This window comes from Camponotus vicinus, unplaced genomic scaffold, assembly GCF_025532165.1.
Source record: "Camponotus vicinus isolate PSW18456_S1 unplaced genomic scaffold, iyCamVici1.0 SCAF_13, whole genome shotgun sequence".
Classification (NCBI taxonomy): domain Eukaryota; kingdom Metazoa; phylum Arthropoda; class Insecta; order Hymenoptera; family Formicidae; genus Camponotus; species Camponotus vicinus.
Window position 1 is genome coordinate 6,972,116 of NW_028141949.1, and position 22,160 is coordinate 6,994,275.

The following is a 22,160-nucleotide window of genomic DNA, read 5'->3' on the forward strand; positions in this document are numbered from 1 at the left end:
ATTACGATATTCATCGTGTAATAATATTTAAAGATCGAATACAGCCGTATCTCGAAATCGATGCTTGTAGATCGCTCGTATTTTTCACGCGAACGATGCTTTCTTGTTTGACATTCACAGAACACATTCACTGGGTCTCCGGGTCAGCAAAGTAAGCCAAGCATCAACGGATGACCACAATAACGGTGTTTAAAGACTGACCCGTCTGAGATGACCGAAACAGCCAATCGTCTGGCTTGCTGTCTACCGTCTTGATGCCTAATGATTATATGTCTACTGAAAGTTAATGATCTGATCGTCCAGTTAAGATTAATTAAGAGAAGAAACGGACGTAATAAATTTTTAATCTTATACGCTCGTCTCATATAATAATCATAGTGAAAAGTCAAATTCCATTACGTCTCAATAAAAACAAAGCATCAATCATTCGATTAATAATAGCTATTCGATCAACATGAACGACATTCATATCTTATTTGTTCTTAAGAGATGAATCGAAGAGAAAACTTTCTGAGAAATAGCAATCGATAAATTTATCGGGAACAAAATACGAATTTCGTTTTTTATTTTGCTATTCTTTTTTGTCTTTTCGATTAATTGTCTCAATCTCAGCAATAAATATTGCATCTTGCAATATTGGTAGAATTACTGGCGATTCAACTGATCATGAATTCGCGAAATTGATCTTGAAATATGAAATGTATAACTCGAATATTGCATATATAATACACTTGCATTTGCAACTCAAATTTGATCATCTTTGAAATTGATTTGCGACGATTTTGATAATATTACATTCTCGAAACGAGAACGATCTTTAAAAATGCTCGGTTTACGCGCGATTTGCTATACTTATATCTTAAATATGCCAACATAAGAATTCTCGTATCGTGTATTCTCGCATGGAATGGCTTTTTTCAGCTTTATTAAGCAATATATTCCTATTATACTCTTAAATGCGTTAATTATTATAGCGAAGTTACCCCCCAATAAGAAAAAAAATAATTGTCTTTTCTTTCATGATTCGGTTGCATATTGTTTGCACAATGTACTTTTTTTATTTTCGTTTGTACACTTGTAATAAAAAAGTTGTTCACATAACTAACTTCACATTAGTCCCCCAATTTTTTCAAAAATGGTTTTCAATTAGCATAATCTCTCCTCTAGTAAAAAAGTTATTCAAAAAAAACTTTAACTTCACGTTAGCCACTAATTTGTACAAAAATGATTTTTATAAACAGAATCCATAGATTTTTACATTTCCATACAGTTTGAATTTTTGTTTGAACATTTCTCGAAAAAGTTATTTTAAAAAAAACTTGGGTAACTTTACGCGTCTAATTATTATGAAATGTTTCGCATTAACAGTGCCATAAATAAAAAAATAACAATGTATTTAGAGTAATAATTTTTTAATTAAAAGTAGGACATTTGTGTGTCAATAATCACAAAAGGTAAAATGTGACTTGCCGTTATTAATTCTTCAAAAAAATTCTTGCTACAATGCTCAACACGCTCTATTAAACTCTGTAAAAGGATTCATTGTCATTTGTAGATTGTGTGTCTCTATTATAGAAAAGATCATCGATAAAATTACGCGATCAGATATGATTTACAAGAGTTAATTTAATCTTTGAACGAGGAGCCAAGTCTCTAATTGATCGTTGTGAAATAATACGTCCTAAATTGCCACCGATAAATTAATCGAAGATTAATAGAATAATGGTAATGCAATTATTAACGTTATTAGAGAGAATTGTAGATAAAATTTGCGAAAACCGAACAGAGTTTTCGATGCATATTTTCACGAAGCAGCCTATATCATTGAATATTCTGGTGGGAAAGTAGTCGTATACGGGACAAAATAAAAATTGACAATGAACGAGAAACGTGACTGCAATGAATCCGCCGTTTGATGAATAATTTACATTTTCTAGCCGCTTCGCGTGCGCAAATAAAGCTGACACGACAAACCGTTTCGATAGCATCTCTAGTACGTGCTCCCGACTCGGATGGCATATAAGCAAACGCTCACCACTTAGCATAACACACATTTACGAATCTTTACGGGCATTCATCTCGACAGTCCGCTCAGCTCTTGCTTGCTGTTGAATTACGACTTTTAGCCATTACGCGCGACATGTATCGCTCAAGCTTACCCAAACTTCAAAGCACGTGTATATACATTTGCCGAATCACAAATTATAAATAATTTCGCCTTAGCAATCGAAATTGCACCTCTTCAGGCCATTATAGTCAAACCATTCATTATTTACACCGTACAATTTTTAAAGCTGCGAGAAACTTGGGCTGTAAAAATAATTTCTAAACATTTTCGAGTCCTGATAAAAAATTGATTAATCTCGAAAAAATAAATTAGAAAGGGATTCAAATATAATGCGAGAAAAATGAGCCAAAATTATTATTATATAGAAATATTTCAAGCTTTATATATTAAAAAGCGTAGATGGGATTGTAAGTAATTTTCTAAACTTTTCGAATCTCTCTCTCTCTAAAAAAAATAAAAATAATTAAAATATATGATGCATAAAATTATAAGTAAAATTATATTTTAAATTTTCTTGATTAATTTTTTCAATTAATTATAAATTGTCCAAGATGGGCTTTTCATACAAGTCAAGATACTTGTACCGATATAAATCTCTCTTCCTCTCTCAATCGTAATTCATCTTTTATTAAAATCAACGAAGATCCATTACCGTGGCTCGAAAAAATTTGAACAGAAAGAATTTTCTCCATCACGTTTAACAGCATTGTATACAAGGTCTAAGAATTTTATTTGTATTTGTTATAAATATCGTCGTGCTGTCGAGAAAGAGAAGACTAACGAACCATTCATTCAGTACTATAGGCGACTAACTGCTCGGAACTGAACGTTAAGTATATGTCGTCGACCTTAATGATACAAATTACACTGATTTATTCAACGATTAACCAGATCTTCAATCACTTTAAGAACGGCCTTATCGCAAATCATTTAATGAACCATTCCGAATGCATAAATATAAAACAGTGTACGATGAATGTACAAGAAATGTACGAACGAGATATCACTTTTCCTCATTTTCATAATATTTTTAATATCGATAAAATTATGTCAAATGAATTTATAATCGACCATTACATTCTTCATTAATAACTGATCGTGAGAAATTAATCAAAACTGTGCATTAATATTGAATAATGATGGCAAGTTGCTTGCGTTAATATAAATTTCAGCACTTCCGCTTACAATTAGAAGCGTGAAAATCATTTATTCGATTGCTGACACAGGCAATTAACGATTTACGGGACCCTCGCACTAATTGGCACACGTCCATCGTATTCCCACTCCCGGATTTTCCGTACGATCGTGATCATTCGTAATTATCGCACCTAAGCACAACGTGTAATGATTTCATTATCGAGTTTCTTTTATAAATGAAACCGTCACGGTTTTGATCTCTCGTGCAAAACGCGAAGATACGTATATACAATCACCTTACGCTGGTATCATGCGATTTGTGAGCTTGACGTCTGTAAAATACTGCGTTTAAGTAGACAGATAAGCATCTTGACTGCTCAAATCATCTTTAATGATGAAGTCATTATATTGTTTGGATTGAGATATCGTTGATTAAGAAAATTATATGTATTTGAGCACACATGTATATATTATTAAAATTTAACTCTTTACAAATTTTTTAAATACAAGGATTAAATTAAATAATTGCGTTTTAGATGCAATGGAAAATAAAGATTAATCTAATCATCTCGCGCATGTTCCTTCTTAATACATTACGGGAATATAATTGAATCATGTTTTTTCACCTCAAATAAATTTACACGTAAATTTTTTACATCATAATGCAATATATCGAGGAATCAATAAATTAAAATGATTTTAGATTATCTTTAGATATCTTAGACACACGAATGACAGTCAATACGAAAAATAAAATCTTTTAAGCGTTTTTTAGTTTGTTTAATGATTCACATGATTTAATCAATTAATTTCATCATTTAATGATATCAATAATATTTGTACTGTTTCTTAATTTTGATCTTTATGTTATACTTAAGATCAAAATTAAGAAGCGGTACAAATATTGATACCATTAAATGATGAAATTAATTGATTTAAATCATGTGAATCATTAAAATTAAGATTGGTTTGAACGCGATTAGTAATTTTTTTTTAAATTGGATCGATTTATAATGCGGAAATTAAAAAGACGACTCTCACGCTAAGACAATGGGCTGCTCGGGACGATGAAAATAGTTTGCAATTTTCAATGTGTGTGGCCCTGTCTCTCCCTTCCTTCCCTCCTTCCTCTCTCACTCGTTTCTGCTTCCCTTGTGCCTTGCTACAAATTGCACCGACAAACGATCAAAGAACAAGGGAGCTGTTTTCATTGAAGAATTAAAATCCCATCAGACCTTTCCGAAAAAAATGGGCGCGCGTTTATGCGAATAATTGAGAAAAAATTGAAAGGATTAAGGAATGAACGCCGAGTCATTCTGACGTGTTTCGCGCAAGAATGCAATCCTAAAGATATTCAACTAACAATAAAACACAATGAGATGTTACACATGCAGAGGGAAACACGCACATCCGCACATCGCCAAGAAGAGAGAAAGAATCGAACACACATATTGTTAGGGATTCTTTGTGGCAGAAGCTTGTCGAGTATTCAAAGGGGGCAACCTCGGTAGTTGCTTCTTATCCTGAGAATTTCTCGCGAAAGTATATTATCCGGAAGTAAAAATCCCACGGTTCGCGACAAAGCGAAGACCTCGAGCCCTTTTTCACACCTCTCTTGTAACTTTCTCTTTAAACTTTGGGGCCTATAAATCCAGCCTCATCCGTGTCGTGCGTTTCTGCGTCGTTTCGCTCGAGTGTGAACACGCGTGATTTATCGTTATTGATAGCTTAATGAAACTCGTGAAGTGAGAATCGAGCGACGATTAAGAAGAAATGATTCCGTTTCATGAAAGGTGTAGAAGAGGAGAAACGTGTCGTATACGATCCGACACTGATTACGTCGCATGTAAATTATCGGCTGTTAAAGCTTAGTAAAATCAAGGATATATTGTTAATTGGGACATGAGATGCAGCAAGGTAAATGGCGATTGCGATAAAGATATATTCGTCGCAATGACTTCGTCGGTGATCGTCGTAATTTACACGAGCTCGCGATGTTATTGCATATTACGTACACAGAAAAAAAGGACATTCTTGTTTTGAAAATATATTTAGTTTTAACATGGAAATCTTGAAATGAGATTATATTGCGTTAATTAAAGAAAAATATAATTGCTTGAATAATTGTTTACTTGAATGAAGCCATTTTATATAGTTCAATCAAGAAAAATATATTTTTATGATTTAAGATTTAATTTTCTTGAATGGAAAGGAAACAATATTAAACAGAAAATAACATTTTTAAATCAAAAATTATAATTTTCTTAAAGTAGAATTAAATAATTATATATTCTTGAGGTGACAATTACAATATTAAAATAAGACTATAATATTGTTGAAATTTAAAATTATTAAATTCTTCTAAGAAGATTATAAATTGTTGCGTATATACGAAACAATGAACGCGTTAGTTTAAGTATATAAGTTTTGATTTGACACTTATTTTTTTTCTATGTATAAGCTCACGGAAAAAAAGGACATTCTTGTTTTGAAAATATTTTTAGTTTTAACATGGAAATCTTGAAATGAGATTATATTGTGTTAATTTAAGAAAAATATAATTGCTTGAATAATTGCTTACTTGAATGAAGCCATTTTATATAATTCAATCAAGGAAAATATATTCTTATGATTTAAGATTTAATTTTCTTGAATGAAAAAGAAATGTTAGATAGAAAATAACATTTTTAAATCAAAGATTATAAATTTCTTAAAGTAAAATCAAATAATTATATATTCTTGAGGTGACAATTACAATATTAAAATAAGACTATAATATTGTTGAAATTTCAAATTATTAAATTCTTCTAAGAAGATTATAAATTGTTGCGTATATACGAAACAATGAACGCGTTAGTTTAAGTATATAAGTTTTGATTTGACACTTATCTTTTTTCTGTGTATGATTTCGCTGTCGTTGATCTTAAAACTCACTTATGGATCGAGGCCCGCATGAGTCGCGGCGAACAATACTATCTCATAATCTAACAGAATATAAGAGATAGAATATAACTGTAATTCGTAATTTTAATTACGACAGCTGTATATTTTGCGAACAATCCTGAGTCTTAATGAAGAGGCAATTTTGTCTGGTGCATGAAATCCAAGTCTCATACTTTATCATTATAAGATGTGGATTGAAAGTATCTTGCGATGATGATAATTTTCGCGCGAGGAACAATTAATATCAAGATAATTGTCTCATTTGTACGACTTGTTTTATTTCATAACATTTATTAAACATTTTAATATAAGTCTCATAAAATATTTAACAGCGATCGACGCGACGCTCGCATTTAATCGTGCAATTTGTAAGCCAATCGTCTCAGATTATTTAATTACAGTGTGTTAGTGTGAATTGTCGCATTAATCAGGGAATGAATTGCGCTAACGAGGACTCGGCCCGATGGTGAAGGCAGATATCATCGAGGTTGCTTTCTGACTTGTCGCATACCGAGCGTCATTATAAACGGTGGATCGAAAGTCGGTTACGATCGTGAGATGAGAGGGCTCTGTCGTTAGGGGTCTCGACGGAATTACTCGTTATTCCCGCGGTTTCTCAGGCAGGCTCGTGCGAGTCCTTTTGCGCGCATCGCGCGTTCCGTGGATTTCCAGACTCGTTCGTATGAGCAACGAGTTTTAACCGACGATTAGCATACTTAATTAAACACGTCAGCCCCGTCGTTTTACGCGTTATACGTACCCGGTCGAGCACCCGATGCCGACCTATAGGGCTCCGCGTTCTCGCAGTAGCGTAACCATCGCAAGTCCGGAACTCTCTCACCGACCGCGAGAGACCATAAGAGACCCGTCACGTATTTCCCGGTTGCGAAGCGCGTATGCATTCCTTCAAAGATAACGGCGGCGAAAAAAATCATAAGATGGAGAAGCCTCGGAGAGTGGGTTTATCTCTTACGGTTGTAAAACAAACCTCATTTAGCAATCGTACAGATGCGGCAGCCGCTGCATACTTCCGGAATTAAATTAATCCCCGGATTATATCTAAAGCTATTGGTCGGGGGAATTTTTTCTTATTTTTTGCGTAATATTTCTTAAGTACATGTAAAAGAAATATGCAAAATAATTATTTGATCAAAGATTTTCCACTTTATATATATAAAATTAAATTTTTATAATTATATATATTTTATGTAATATATATAAAATATATTTTATATAATATATATTTTAATATATTATATATTTTAATATTACATAAAATATATATAATTATATAACATGTTATATAACATATATATAACATATATGTTATACATATAAAACATGTTATAAATATACAATTTTTTAAATATTATATATTATATAAAATAATTTATATATTATATATTATTTTATACAAGCCACATAGAAAAAAAATGTGTCAAATCAAAACTTATATACTTAAACTAACGCGTTCATTGTTTCGTATATACGCAACAATTTATAATCTTCTTAGAAGAATTTAATAATTTTAAATTCCAACAATATTATCGTCTTATTTTAATAGTGTAATTGTCACCTCAAGAATATATAATTATTTCATTCTACTTTAAGAAAATTATAATCTTTGATTTAAAAATGTTATTTTGTATCCAACATTGTTTCTTTTCCATTCAAGAAAATTAAATCTTAAATCATAAGAATATATTTTTCTCGATTGAACTATATAAAATGGCTTCATTCAAGTAAGCAATTATTCAAGCAATTATATTTTTCTTTAATTAACGCGATATAATCTCATTTCAAGATTTCCATGTTAAAACTAAATATATTTTCAAAACAAGAATGTCCTTTTTTTCTGTGCATACTTTCAAACTATTACCGAGATTTTTTCCGCTGACGGATTACATTTGTTTGATATTTAATTAATCGTTAATATAAGTGGATAAAAATTAATCGAAAAGTATATCACCGACGCGATTACGCCACTGAACCACCAAAGCAAAAGGGCCATACAACGAACCGTAAATCGAGAGGAGTCAAGAGAGAGAGAGGAACAAGATCGGCTCCGTGAGTCGACTTGTGCACGAGGATGCGAGCGTGCGAGAGATTAAAACGAAAAACTTCTCTCCGCGCTCGTCCCCCGCCCCCTTTTTTCCTCCCTGAAAGAGCGTCGCGCATTTAACCGAGGATGCCCGGGCTCCCTGCGGCGGGTTCAATGAGTGCCCCTCTACCGATGCCCTTCGCCGCGAGCGAAAGGGGAAGGTGCACACAGGTCGACGCGTGTGTGTGTGTACCATGTATGAATTTACGTACACTATACATGTATGAATTTCGGTGAACTTGGTTGCTCTCATTTACTTGTTGCTCCTCGTTCCGAGGAAGAGAACGGCTCCTTAATCACAGCCATACTCATGGACCGTAACTTCCGTGTGTCAGACTACGTAAATGGGAGATCTGATTTTCACACCTCGACACATTCTTGTCTTCAAATAGCTGCTTAAGCGCTACTGTAGCTTTATCTTAAATATGTTTTGCGCCCCCTCTTTCGGAAATATCACCATCATTTTCTTCTTCTTTTTTAAAGCCCGATTATTGATAATTTTGAAAATGAAATTTGATTAGAGTTATATATTTTTTTAATCTTGGAAATAATCGCGTAAAAAGTTCTCATTGATTAAATTATACATTAATAGATTGACATAAATTATATTAAAAAATTAAATTCTTAAATTATAAGTATGTCTTGAGATTTCAAAAGCTACTTAAATGCTCTTATTTATATAAATTATAAGTATGTCTTGAGATTTCAAAAGCTACTTAAATGCTCTTATTTATATCAAATCTGCTTTGAAATCTCAGAAAATTTCGAATATTAATATCGCTTTCTCCTCTCACAATTATCAATTATTTTCCTTCTTTTTCACAGCTACGAGATTTATAATTTTATAAGCAAATTCCAATTAAATTATAAAGTTTTATTAAACTAAGAGGAAGAATATTTTTGAGATTTCCTCGAAAATAGTGCGGTATGTTTTCGCGATTTTATATTTTAGTGTTGAAACTACTTCCTTAATCGATGTTAATGTTCTGGACGGATTCTAACATAACTTGCATCCATCGCTTAAGTTTTGTGGCAGGTCATTAACGAGGATTTTACTCCCAATCGTTCTCCATAGAATAACGAATGGATTCTGGTTGCGAATCTAGTTTGTTCGTTTATTAATTATTCATGCGTGAAGCGAATGAATATCAAATTGTCATGGTAACAAGTATAAAAAACGATGATGGTGCAAATAGCTTTCTGTCCTTGAGCATGAAAAAAGCAAAAATTTAGATAGGGGACGACCGTTATAAAGAAATTACAATTAATGAACATGCGCTTCTATCGACTTAGTATTTGACGAGTGAAGTAAAAATATCATGTATTTAAACAAACATGTGATGGAACATATTAATTAATTAAAATTGCCCCCAAAATTGATCCGTTACAATTGTTTTATTCCCGCAAATTTTTTAATCCTAATTAAAAAAAATAAATACACTTAAACCAACGTGTCGTGCACTCGGCGCGTTTCACGACATTTCGAACGTAATCTCGCTCACGCGACACTCTCGGTGCAGCCTCAAAAGTGATACCGACCTTGAAGACAGCCCAGCAGAACGATCCCGAGGACGAGCGAAAGTTGACGTCGCATTCTTCCGCTAATATCTTCTGGCTTAATATCACGATGTTACCGATGCGGCGACTTCACGAAAGGATATCCTCGCGCAGGAATCCTCGAGCAGGAATCCTCGAGCTCCAACGGGTGATTATTTTATTGTCGAGGTCCCCTCGTCACCGAGGTCGTACGAGAGTGGAGCAGAGCGAAGGAGAAAACGGAAGAAGAGAAGAAAAAGAGCAATAAGAAGACACCGCGAGAAGGAGGCTCGAGGAAGAGCGTGCGAGAAGGAGTCGGCGAGGCCAGGAGAGGAGGAAGCGAGACCTCTTCGACCTCTATCGTCCTTCGAGGTCCACGAACGACTGAGGCGCACGAAGCGACGTCGGGCCGGCTATAGCCTCCCCTTCCTACTTTCACGTGGCGTGCTCCCGTTTCCAGTGGAGGCGCGGAATGGAGAGCCTCTCCATGGGCCATTTACCATTACCATCATCGTCGACGGCGACCGTCAAAAGGAGAGGAGGGCTGACGCCCGGCAGCGAGAGGTGGGAAAGAAGCGTACCCCGCTGTCCTCCCCCTTGCCTCCCCTTTCCTTGGTCGCCTCTTGAAGGTAACGTCGTCGAGTGCCGGGAAGCGCCGGGGGACCAGCGTTTCTAGGCCAGCTCTTCCTCCGCCGACGTGAGACGTCCTTCTTCTGCTCCTTCCGTCGTTCTTCCTCCGCTGCTTCTTCATCTTCCTCGACCAATTTCCCCGGTAGTTCGCGTCATCGCCTGCGAAAGGATCTCGTCCCACTGGCCGCACCGTGGCTTGGAGGTCAAGGATACTTGGTCACGCAATTCTAGCACGGATCGAACGATAACGATGATTCGGAGTACGATACAAGAGCGAGAATCAGCGAGGATGATGCTCCTTTTTTGGTACCCGATGCCCCGTAGGATTTTGTAACCGAGAGGACGAGAAGAAGAATGAGCCCGCGGAGATTTGCACTGCTGATCGTGCACAATATGTATGTGCAACGCAGCACACGTATCATACAATCGTTTCGTCACGTTCGACTTTCGGGATTCGAAGCTAGATTAGACGCGCGCGTTGCACGGATGTTGAGGCTCTGATAAGAAGCGCCGGCAAGAAAGCCGCCGATGATAAAAGCCAGCAGAGTAGGTCGAGCGAGACCCGAACAATCGCGGGGCGCGGAACCGAGGAGCCCACCGATTAATTAATAAAAAATATTAGAAATGTATCGTCGCGTATATTTGTACCCCGAGGAGAGAGGAAGAGAGGAAAGATGAGGAGCGACGTGATCCGCGCGCGTGCGATTAACGACTACACTTTCTAATTGAAGTGTCGTAAGAAATCGAGGGGATGTTCTTGCTAACGATAGCGACATTAGTCTCCTTTCCTACTTACGATTCTAAGCGGTTGTTTCGCGCGCGTGACGAATCTGCGCCGCATACCTGACACCGCAGCTGCGCGATTGACATGTGGCTCTGTCTTTTTGCGGTCTCCTTCCCGGGAGAAATTCCGGAAGGAATTAAAGCAAAAGTAGTCTGTTTTTATGCACGTGGCTAGAAATTTAATAGAGTGCGTTATTAATATCTTGGGATATTTGCTTGTTAGGGAGAATGGCATCAGAAGAGACGAAAATGAAGACGATTCTAATCCTTATCCCTTTGCGCGTGATTAAAATAATTTTATTTAATTTTAATAAATAAATATTAGTACGTTAGAGTCATTAATAACGCATCGACAGCTTTACAGCTTGAAATCCTCGAATGACGAAGCACGACGAGCGCGTACGCGACGAAATCGCCCTCGTTGCGCCCATTAAGATGGCCTAATACGGTCGAAGGAGGGCTAAAAACGCGCGATCGTCGATCGTGTTGCACGCGAAAGTGTGGCAGTGACCCGCGAGAAGGAGTTTCGCGTGCTGCAACAGCTGCGACCGAAAGATCCCGGAGCGTCTCGAGGTCCGCGAGCGATCGTTTATCAACATCGGCTGTCAACGCTATTGAATCGCGAGGTACATGCACACGTGCGTCTCTCCTCGCGTGTTCTCCGGTCTTTACCATTAACCCACTTGCGCCTTTAACGTCGATACTCGGTCTAAGGTAGCCGTACGACCGATTTTCCGCGCTTTGTTCGTCAGCGGAATCGAGAACGCGGACGGATATCAGTAGCAACAGCGGCGAATATATCTCGCTCGCTGTTTTCGAATCCAAGGATCCGACGATTCGTTTCGACAACGAGGCGCGTTGTTCGCGCTGGACGTGCGGAACGGCTCGTTTCAATTATAAATCCGCTCTTTTGTTCGCCGGATGGACGCGATGGTATCTCTTCGCGCTCCTCCGGCAAAAACTCCCCATCGTTTATCGCGGGACAAACGAATTCCGCTCGCCGCTCGCTTCGGGATCGGATGAATTTTTTTTGTCGGAAACGAGAGGCGACGAGCGATCCCCGGGAAACGTTGATAAGCGTCCTCTAAGCCGCTGCGACACGTCCGAGCGGCGGATGTTACGTACCACGTGAGTCGGCGATACCTTTTGACCGGATTGAATTTGAATGGACTCATTATCTTCCTTAATAAGCGGCACTTCGTGCTGCCTAAGCTGCCTTTCTCATGCCGAGGAGCCGCCGCGACACAGCCAAGTTGGCGTGTGTCTCCTCTCGTCCCACAGCTTTTGTCCGCACAACCCAATTTTGCGACCAATTGCCATCGACCCTCTTTTGCCGTGATTCTCATCTCCGTTGTGAGGAATGATGACAGTAAAACTTCAAATGACGTTATTATTAAGTAACAATGAATATCTGGCCGCAAAAGTTGTCTCTTTTTAGCTAACAAATAACTTTAAGGGGTTATGCCTAGTCAGCAGATGGAAAAATATATGATGTTTGGGAATTTTTTTTTGAAAAGTATAATAATTTCTTTTTTACAAATCAATTTTTATTCAAAAGTACAAATATTGAGGATGTTATTTTTTTTTTTTTTTAATAAAATATTAATGTAAAAGTTCTAACTATTCTCCCGGATTGTTTTTTAAAAAGCGTTGCGCGGTGAGCAGTGCTATTCGAAGCTGATTCATGTGACATTAAAAATTCGATAAACTGTAGTTAATGTATGAAATTGTCTAGTAGATGAACGAAGGATTAATCGAAAAATTGTTTTGGGACAAAATGGCAGCCATTTGACATTAAAATATATTCTTTTTCGACTTAAAAATTGCTTTTTTATTAAGTAAAAAAAAGTATTCATTAAAAAATAAAATCCTTTGTTCATCTACTAGATTTTTATATGTAGAAGCCTGTAAAATTTCAAGCAAATCGGTGTAACGGTTTTCGAAATATTTTGCTCATCGACTTTGAAAAAGTGATTTCGAGAAAAACGCGTTTAAGATTTGTGTCAAGTTTATGTTTCAATAAAATGCAGATTTTTTTAATTTACACAAAATTATCTATTCCGGGCCCATATAATTTTAGTTTATTTAAATCTTCATATATTGGCTTGGTAGCCCTCAAAACATCAAAGCTGAAGTTTTATAGTCGTGTTTAAACAAAGTTATACATTCTAGCGCTTCATGAAACATACACTTATAACTCCGTCAATTTGCATCCGATTAATTTGAAACTTTTAAAATATTTTCAATACGATATACTTCAAGGAAATGTAAAAACATAAAAATCGGTTTTTTTACTTTTATGACTAGGCATAACCCCTTGACACATAAATTGCGGCCAGATAAAGATTCATTAAAAAATAATTCAGAAGAAGTTTATTCATGAAAATAAAAAAGAAGTAGTAACTTGTTTATGTCAAAAGATCCAAAGTAAACGGAATGAATCGTATCAATAACATTCTCAACTGTAGAAGCTTCCAAGTATTACCAGAAACGTCAAACACCACGTTTGAATTAACTGCGCAAACAACGTGGATGCTTCGCAGAATCCAATAATCAGTCAGCTCTGAACACATCATGCAAATCGTGCACTTTGTCGACTAAGAGCAACCTGAACGACCGAAAAAGCGAACTTTTCTGCAGCGTCCTCGATCAGAGATATAATTTAATAACGACGCGAACCGTGCGATCGCCTTGATTTGTACACAAAAAAAAAGGACATTCTTGTTTTGAAAATATATTTAGTTTTAACATGGAAATCTTGAAATGAGATTATATCGCGTTAATTAAAGAAAAATATAATTGCTTGAATAATTGCTTACTTGAATGAAGCCATTTTATATAGTTCAATCGAGAAAAATATATTATTATGATTTAAGATTTAATTTTCTTTGAATGGAAAAGAAGCAATGTTAGATAGAAAATAACATTTTTAAATCAAAGATTATAATTTTCTTAAAGTAGAATTAAATAATTATATATTCTTGAGGTGACAATTACAATATTAAAATAAGACTATAATATTGTTGAAATTTCAAATTATTAAATTCTTCTAAGAAGATTATAAATTGTTGCGTATATACGAAACAATGAACGCGTTAGTTTAAGTATATAAGTTTTGATTTGACACTTATTTTTTTTCTATGTATAAGCTCACGGAGAAAAAGGACATTCTTGTTTTGAAAATATTTTTAGTTTTAACATGGAAATCTTGAAATGAGATTATATCGCGTTAATTAAAGAAAAATATAATTGCTTGAATAATGCTTACTCGAATGAAGCCATTTTATATAGTTCAATCGAGAAAAATATATTCTTATGATTTAAGATTTAATTTTTTTGAATGGAAAAGAAACAATGTTAGAGATAACTATATTGAATAGAAAATAACATTTTTAAATCAAAGATTATAATTTTCTTAAAGTAGAATCAAATAATTATATATTCTTGAGATGACAATTACAATATTAAAATAAGGCTATAATATTGTTGAAATTTAAAATTATTAAATTCTTCTGAGAAGATTATAAATTGTTGCGTATATACGGAACAATGAACGTGTTAGTTTAATTATATAAGTTTTGATTTGACACTTATTTTTTTTCTGTGTATCAGATGAAGAGGGGATTCACTTTATTGGTGCGTTATTAAGATATCGTATTAAGATATCGTTATTAAGATATCGTAAATTCATCGTAACATTAAATTCCGTCGTCGGAGGAAAATCATTGAAAGTTATCTTAATTAGTGTGGTGGAAAGAACATTTTAATAATCAGGATAAAGAGAAGTATCCATCGTATTGATGGGTTACGATCTTTCGTTACTCGAGGAAGTCCCGATTAAAAGGCGTACCTGGGATATAAAGATTCGCAGAGTGCATTATGTTTCAATAAACGTCGTCTTTATGGATCCCGAATAATCGATGCGGAGAAATGATTGTTATATATTGTCGATTTTGTTGACGCGATACATCGCGCAAGAGGCTCGGAATCGAAAAGACGCTCGGTTATTCTTATTCGTTACGATTCGTTTCTTCCTGCGAGTTTCTAATCATAAAACATAGCCGCAGACATATGCTTAACACGCGGTGCAAGGCATTTTGATCGTGCATTTACGGTGCATTTCCGACTTTACGACGGTGCACGGCCATTAACCGATCTAATTATATACACATGCATTAAACGGCATTTCGAATCGGTATAAACGTGTTTCCGTATTAGGTAAATTCAAGTCGCCCGGAAGGTTAATAACGTAAAATATTGCCCCAAACCAGAATACGTCGTACCGTTAGATTAAACTCTCGTTAATTGATATTAGTGTATAAGTGGTTGGGTGAAATTCCAGAATGCGTGCGAGAACACGCACTTTTTATATTCACGAGTTTCCTCAGACGATTCAGAATCGAATTTATTTTCTTATTTATTGTAAAAGTGACAAAGTTGATAAACTCATTAACATTTCAAAGAAGATTAAAGAGACTCGGCGGAGGGATTGGAACTTGTTTAGAGAGCGATTTATTACTCCACGAGCCGGTTTCATCGACATTGCTTAACTTTAACTGTTCCCCGATCTATCTCTATCTCTCTGCCTTGTCCTGTTTCCAAAAAGAGCTGGAATAACTCGGCGTAAAAAAAATATTGATCGGTTAAAACGACGATACGAAGGGAAAATTCTTTGTATTCCGATATATAAATCAAAGCTGCGTTTTTTAAATTTCGCCTGCGCCCGGTTTCGTCATCCACTCTCTTTTATTCTGTTGTTCGTATCTTTTGAAAGAACGTGTATTTTTTTTCTTTTCTTTGCAAGAAGTGAAAGAAAATAAAACACTTGCGAGCGTGAGAGGCTGTCTCTTGGCGGGATAAGACAAATAAGTGTGTGTCAATAAGCTGACCAAAACTTTAACGGCCAAAACTATTTGTTTAACTATATCAATAATTTCAAAACTATCGAAAATAAAGCCAGAACTGTTAATTATTTTTGAGTTAATCACGAAATAATATATCACAGACACGACAAGTAAGGCAGAATGACAGAAGAAGAAGAAATGTGGTATCGTCTTCGTGATTCGTGAATTTTCATGTATTAAATAAATAATTGGCCGATATTCAAAGCTTCTCCAAGTCCGCAAAATTAACACGAATAAAATTTGCCACAAAATGCGAGAATGTGCTTTCTAAAGCAAAAGCGTGAAGCACTGCTGTATTTGTACCACATATTTCTCGTAATCTATTTCTCGCAAAGAAAGCAAATACTTTGAGCACAGAGTCTGCCGCTCTAATACTATCAATCGTAATATATCGAAATGTATTTTCTTCAATAAATAAAATATTAATGTCAATTTTATTAAGTAACTCTACGCTACTATTCCATTTCTCGTTTTATAATCAAATATTGAATATATGTCAAATTTATTATATTATGTTTTTTCTATTTAATTTTTATTCGGATAGTTTAGCGAAAATACAGTGATAGATTTTCTCAGGGGAAATGTATAAATTTTATGAAAAATAAAGAAAGAAAATTCAATTTAAAGTGTACGATCTCTTCTTGATTTCAAAGTTATCGAGAATATTACTCGTCGAGCAGAAAAATCTGATTGATGTCTCGGCAAAACCAGATTATCCGATGTGATGAACGAGCTTCTTATGTGAAAAAGAACGCTTCGTGTACACAGTGACTGGTTGTGCGACTCCCCGTCTTATTGATTCCTCGTAATTACCGTTTCTTACGGAAATATCACACGCGAGCGAATTTTCTTTCACATCGAAAACGATTCCAACGCGATGATCACGGACACGTGTGCATCAGTGTCACACTTGCAACGTGCATCCGTAATTATCTGGATCGCAGGTAAAACCAATCAGTGATAATACACGTCAGGTAGAAAGCACGAGCGCACATCTCGATATGTAAAACTGCAAGACATGCGATTTAAGATGAACGCTCGATATCGGGGACCACCAACGTGAACTTTAAAACGTCCATCTCACAATCAGTCGAAGATGCACTGACGTTGCGACAGCAATTTCGATCGAACGATATGTCGATTATCGATATCAAATTATCTAAATTGAAAATGTTGTCGCGTTCGACGAGTCGATTTTGACCCTATCGGAAACTCAGACTATTCTCATCATCGGTTTATGCAGAAAAATAGCATCGTGCACTGAGAAAAATCGTTTGATTCTGATAAAAGGCATTTTGATTAAACCAAGCAGAATTTCTAGTTATCACAATAGGATTCGATTTTTTATAACTAGAACGTTTAATTGATTTTACGACAAGGATTTGGTTAGTATTTTCTAGTTGGATCTATAAAACTTCTTGTTATATTAACTAAACATGGACATAGTGATGCCATTTTTTAGGTAAATTTAGTATTATTAACAAGAAAATTTGGTAAATTTAATAGGAAGGAGTTAATCATACCCATCTGGTAATTCCTAAAGGAATTCTGATTCGTTCATTTTCCAACAGATATACTGGTTGAATCTACCAGATTTCTAATTAATGTAACCAGATTTTTTTCTCAGTATGTGATAAACGACTCGACGATACAGAAGATCTCTCGTCTTCGACGTTGTAACACTCTTGTTTGCGGTCACGAGCAGCTTTTCTCGCTCGCAACATTTGCGTAACGGCTCAACCGCGCGATAATCACGCTTAATTTTAACGCATGATAATGTTATGGCCAGCCATGGGACGAGAACTGCATTTCTGCGTTTCTTTTCCCGCAGGACGAGCAGAACGAGACTGCATGTCGTTTTGATTCAACTTATTACACCAATCCGCCTCCATCAGACGTATGGAGATAATGTCAAAAAAATTGTACGTGTGCTGTCAAATGTGTTTTATATGTTGGTATCTCGTGTCGACGATCTCTCGAGTCGTTTGGGAGCGTCCCTTGAGAGGCTTAATGTGTTTGCTCTTCGCGTTTTTCCTCGAGATGGTGCGAAATTTCGCGGACGCACAGCACGATTGTCCAAAATTCCGCCTCGTCGCATCGCCACATGAATGAATATTATCGCATCCTCTTGACCACCCACTCGCTGCATCAGCGGATGCAGAATGACACTTGGACGCGCGGATTAAATTGCGCTCAATTTGCTTAAGACACACGGCCGTTTCAAATCTGTCCACGACTTACGTCTGTACCGCGTGCAAAATAAAATCCCCCGCGTTCGCGTGTCGCGGTATATACACGGTGTAAAAAAATACACGGAGTACAAAATGTAAAATAAAATATGACATAAGAAAACTTGACACAAATCTCGCCTCGTATATCTTCCCGAGCGAAAAAGGTAATGGCGAACGTTTTCACGTGGCCAAACGTTTTTACTTTGAAGAGCGTGAATTGATGAAACGATAATGCCGCAGGAATATCACACTCTATATCTGTATGTATGCGGCTGCGTATATAATTTGCATGTTTTGCCGATCGTTCGCCCGCGGCTCGATACTTCCAAGCCGCTCTCACCGTGTGCCTGATCTACTTAGTACATTATTTTCCTCCATATTAGCATTTTTATTCGACTCGATACTATCGATCGATTGTAAATCGGATTTTTCGGATACCAATTTTTCGCATTGCTCTTCTAGATCTTGCATACTTTTATTGAGAATATATAATACTTTATAAAAAAATCGGACCCAGAACCGACAAACATACTTTAGAACGAGATTGTGTACTCAGATATCGAATTTTTTTGCCACATCGCAAACTGATTCATATTGTTTTTCAGGAATTTCTGAAAAGAGGAGAGACATTTCCCACATTTTTCTTGAGGACAAAAAGAAGCAGAATATTTCTTTTAGCCTGGAATGCCAGACACATATCGAGGCTGTATAAATCTCTGATTAACGCAGGAATTTGTGCGAAAACGGCGTATGTGGTTGAAATTAACGACGAAACACCGACGCGAATGCGCACAGTCACCATTCTACAATCACTCGCACCGACGAATGCAAGACGATCGTAACTCTCGTTGCGCACACAAGTCAGCAAGGCTACCGAGACTTTTACACCTAGTCTGCCGAGAACTCGGCCACTTCGAATGCGACGCTTTCGGCAAACGAGAGAGGAGGAGAGCACACTTTGTACGTGCATCGAGCATTCCTTTTTTTTTTCGTAACCGTTAGTCCAGCCTCCTTTACCGGACACGAGCTAAAAACGAGATTGCATTCACGTATAATTGTTTCTTCAACAATTAGTTTATGATTTTGTTTTATATATCCAATTGAGAAAGTATTGAATACTCGAAAAATTCCATTGTAAGCAGGCTTTTATTAATTAAAATTATTAAAATTGCTTTATACTTGAGTATAAATGATTTTGAGAATTTTATTCTTCTTTTATTAAAATCATAGGTGGAAAAAATTATAGATTAAAAAATCTCTATTTTTTAATTCTTTATTTAGTATAAAAAACAGTAAGAAAAATATTCGTTTAGTGAAAACTGTGAAAAATATCATTATGTCATGAATATAATGATGCCAAATAATTGCATCTTTTGATGTATTAATTACAATAATTATAATTATTCTCAGGAGCAATACATATAAATTAAGGTGAATTATATTACACAATATTGCGATTGCAGATTGAATAATTGCTTACTCGAATGAAGCCATTTTATATAATTCAATCGAGAAAAATATATTCTTATGATTTAAGATTTAATTTTCTTGAATGAAAAAGAAACAATGTTAGATTGGTGCCGTTTTTCGTCGTTCGATTCATTGCAGAAATAATGCTTGCCAGCAGTGGATAAACTAGGTGTTGGAGAACTTAATCTATCAATACCAGACCTCTTTCACACAGAAGCGACATCTCGAGATTACATTTCTTCAAGCTTTAGATGCTTAGCCTCGCGACTTGATTGATAAAATAAATAAGATTGGAAAATAATATAAATATTTATCAAGATTATTTATATTTATTCAAAATCCACGCGAGAATTGTCAAGTTCTTTTTCATTTTACACTGATACGTGAAATTATATAAACATAAAGAAACAATATAATCAACAATTTCGAAGGAAATTTTAGTAAAGACTTAAAAATAAAAGAGAATAGAAGGATATAAATTGATAGAGGGAAGTAAAAGTCAAAATTTTTTCGCTATGTGATCTCGTGCGATCTCTCGGATGTTGAGAAATTCCCTAGGAAATTTTATCGCGTCCCTCCACTTGTCGCTCCATCTGCAGCTCCCTCAATGGTATTCCTGCTACATGCGTTGTCATTCCGGGCGCGAGGATCACGGTTTTATCGGAGGCTGCGTGCGGTGCGCGAGAACGGCTTCCCGCGAAAATGTGGTGAGCTTCATTTTCTGACAGGAGCGGACCTCGCGATCGGCCAGCGATCAGCTGATCGACCGGCGAGTTCGACTTGTTTACAAACACACGTAGCGCACCTAACCTCCAATCTTTGACATATAACCTGTTCAGTTTTGACGTGTCGACCGGAGCCGTCCGCGATATCGATGATGAGATTGACGCGAACGTTTGATCGAAATCTTTCGATTCTAGACTGACTCTAATCGCTCTTTTTTTTCTCTTCCCAATAGATGCACTCCACGGGCAATGGCACGATGGTCAACGGTACTATCCGGGGTGTTCTTGGCTCTCTCCATGGTCCTCTCCCTGGGGAAGCTGTTGATGCTCGCCGCAGGGACTGGAAGCAATGGGGAACTCACGGAGGCGGACCAATGGCTCACCGAGATCGGCCTCGCCAAGTATCGTCCGCTCTTTAGGAAAGAAGGTAAGTGCCAGAGCATCAGAGACTTGATGACAATTCGCGGGATGCCGCGAATATCTCGATTATTGAGACGCTTCCAGCTCTACGCGCTTCAATAGGCATATTTTCAGAAAGAGATTGCAAATTCTTTGATTTTTCAAGAGACTTAAATTACTATTAATTGCCGAAATTTTTATGCGCCGAATAAAAACACTGGATAGTTACAGAAATAATGTAACCGAGAAAATATAAATTATTAAAAAAATAAATTATTAAAATTGTTTATTACAATTACATCAAGCGTATGTCATCTCGTAAAAATAGCTCCTGATGTCGAGATTTTATTTTAAATTTAAGTAGGCTGTGCCAGTTAATATATTGGAGTAATTTCTGCGTATGTAGTATCCTGAAATAGAATATTACTTCAGAATTACATGAATTGCGCAAAAAATTTGCTTGCAGCTCTCGCGCGTTGCAAACGATGCGTAGATCGATTATCTTTGTGTTAATGAAGGACGTACGTGCACACATGCTTGACGCAGATTATGTATATTAGAGCGCAGCAATTTTTTCCTCAATGACTGATTCTGTATCGCGTAATTTGCCATTCATCGGACACCTTTATACATCATGGTGCAGTCATTTTACGCATCGTATTCCACTTGAACAATTTATCTCAACACGCGAATTTCCACAGAATTTTCTAAATTATTAATGCAAGACCTGACACGCATACGCGCAGTTAAAATTAATTAATAAATCTTAAGCACATCCGCGCGTAGAATTTGCATAGTAATATAAGATGCATGAAGAGATTGCATTATGCATTATTATGATACATTATGTAATTCATGTTGAAGAATTCGCGTAAATCCTGATAATATAGCACATACACGCATAATATCCACCGCTATATTAATCATGCGACTTTATCTTTGTTAAACATGTAACAGTAAGCCCGTAGTAAATTTTCTTAAAAAAAAGGAATCTTGCGAGAAAATGTAATCCACAAGTATACAAAATTAATATCTCTTTCAAACTATTGTGTCTAGAAAAAAGATCTCATATAAAAGTTGTAAAGTTTCGAGTGTGATATAAGAATATGAGAATATTGCTTTTAGATTTTCTTCCTCGATTATTTTTATCGCTAATTATATATTTGCAATAACGAGATGATTAATTGTAAAAAGAATGAACTATATTAACTGTGAATTAGCAATGTTGACTAT

General features: G+C 36.0%; 2 protein-coding genes across 4 annotated transcripts in view; one reads left to right on the forward strand and one right to left on the reverse strand.

The window, feature by feature from the left end:
* LOC145964426 (serine protease inhibitor dipetalogastin) overlaps positions 1-10,182 on the reverse strand; it is a 34,388-nt gene extending 24,206 nt beyond the window's left edge. The window contains exon 1 of the mRNA XM_083087166.1: positions 9,789-10,182. Coding sequence (XP_082943292.1) covers positions 9,789-9,843 — 55 coding nt within the window. The 5' untranslated portion in view covers positions 9,844-10,182. The remainder of the gene's footprint in view (positions 1-9,788) is intronic.
* LOC145964418 (apoptosis-resistant E3 ubiquitin protein ligase 1) overlaps positions 1-22,160 on the forward strand; it is a 74,033-nt gene that overhangs the window by 24,829 nt on the left and 27,044 nt on the right. For 2 of the 3 annotated variants that reach the window (XM_083087139.1, XM_083087141.1), the window contains one exon: positions 20,762-20,955. In XM_083087139.1, coding sequence (XP_082943265.1) covers positions 20,762-20,955 — 194 coding nt within the window. Of the gene's footprint in view, positions 1-20,379; positions 20,511-20,761; positions 20,956-22,160 lie in introns of those variants that run through there. The other variant, XM_083087140.1, reaches the window with a different exon arrangement.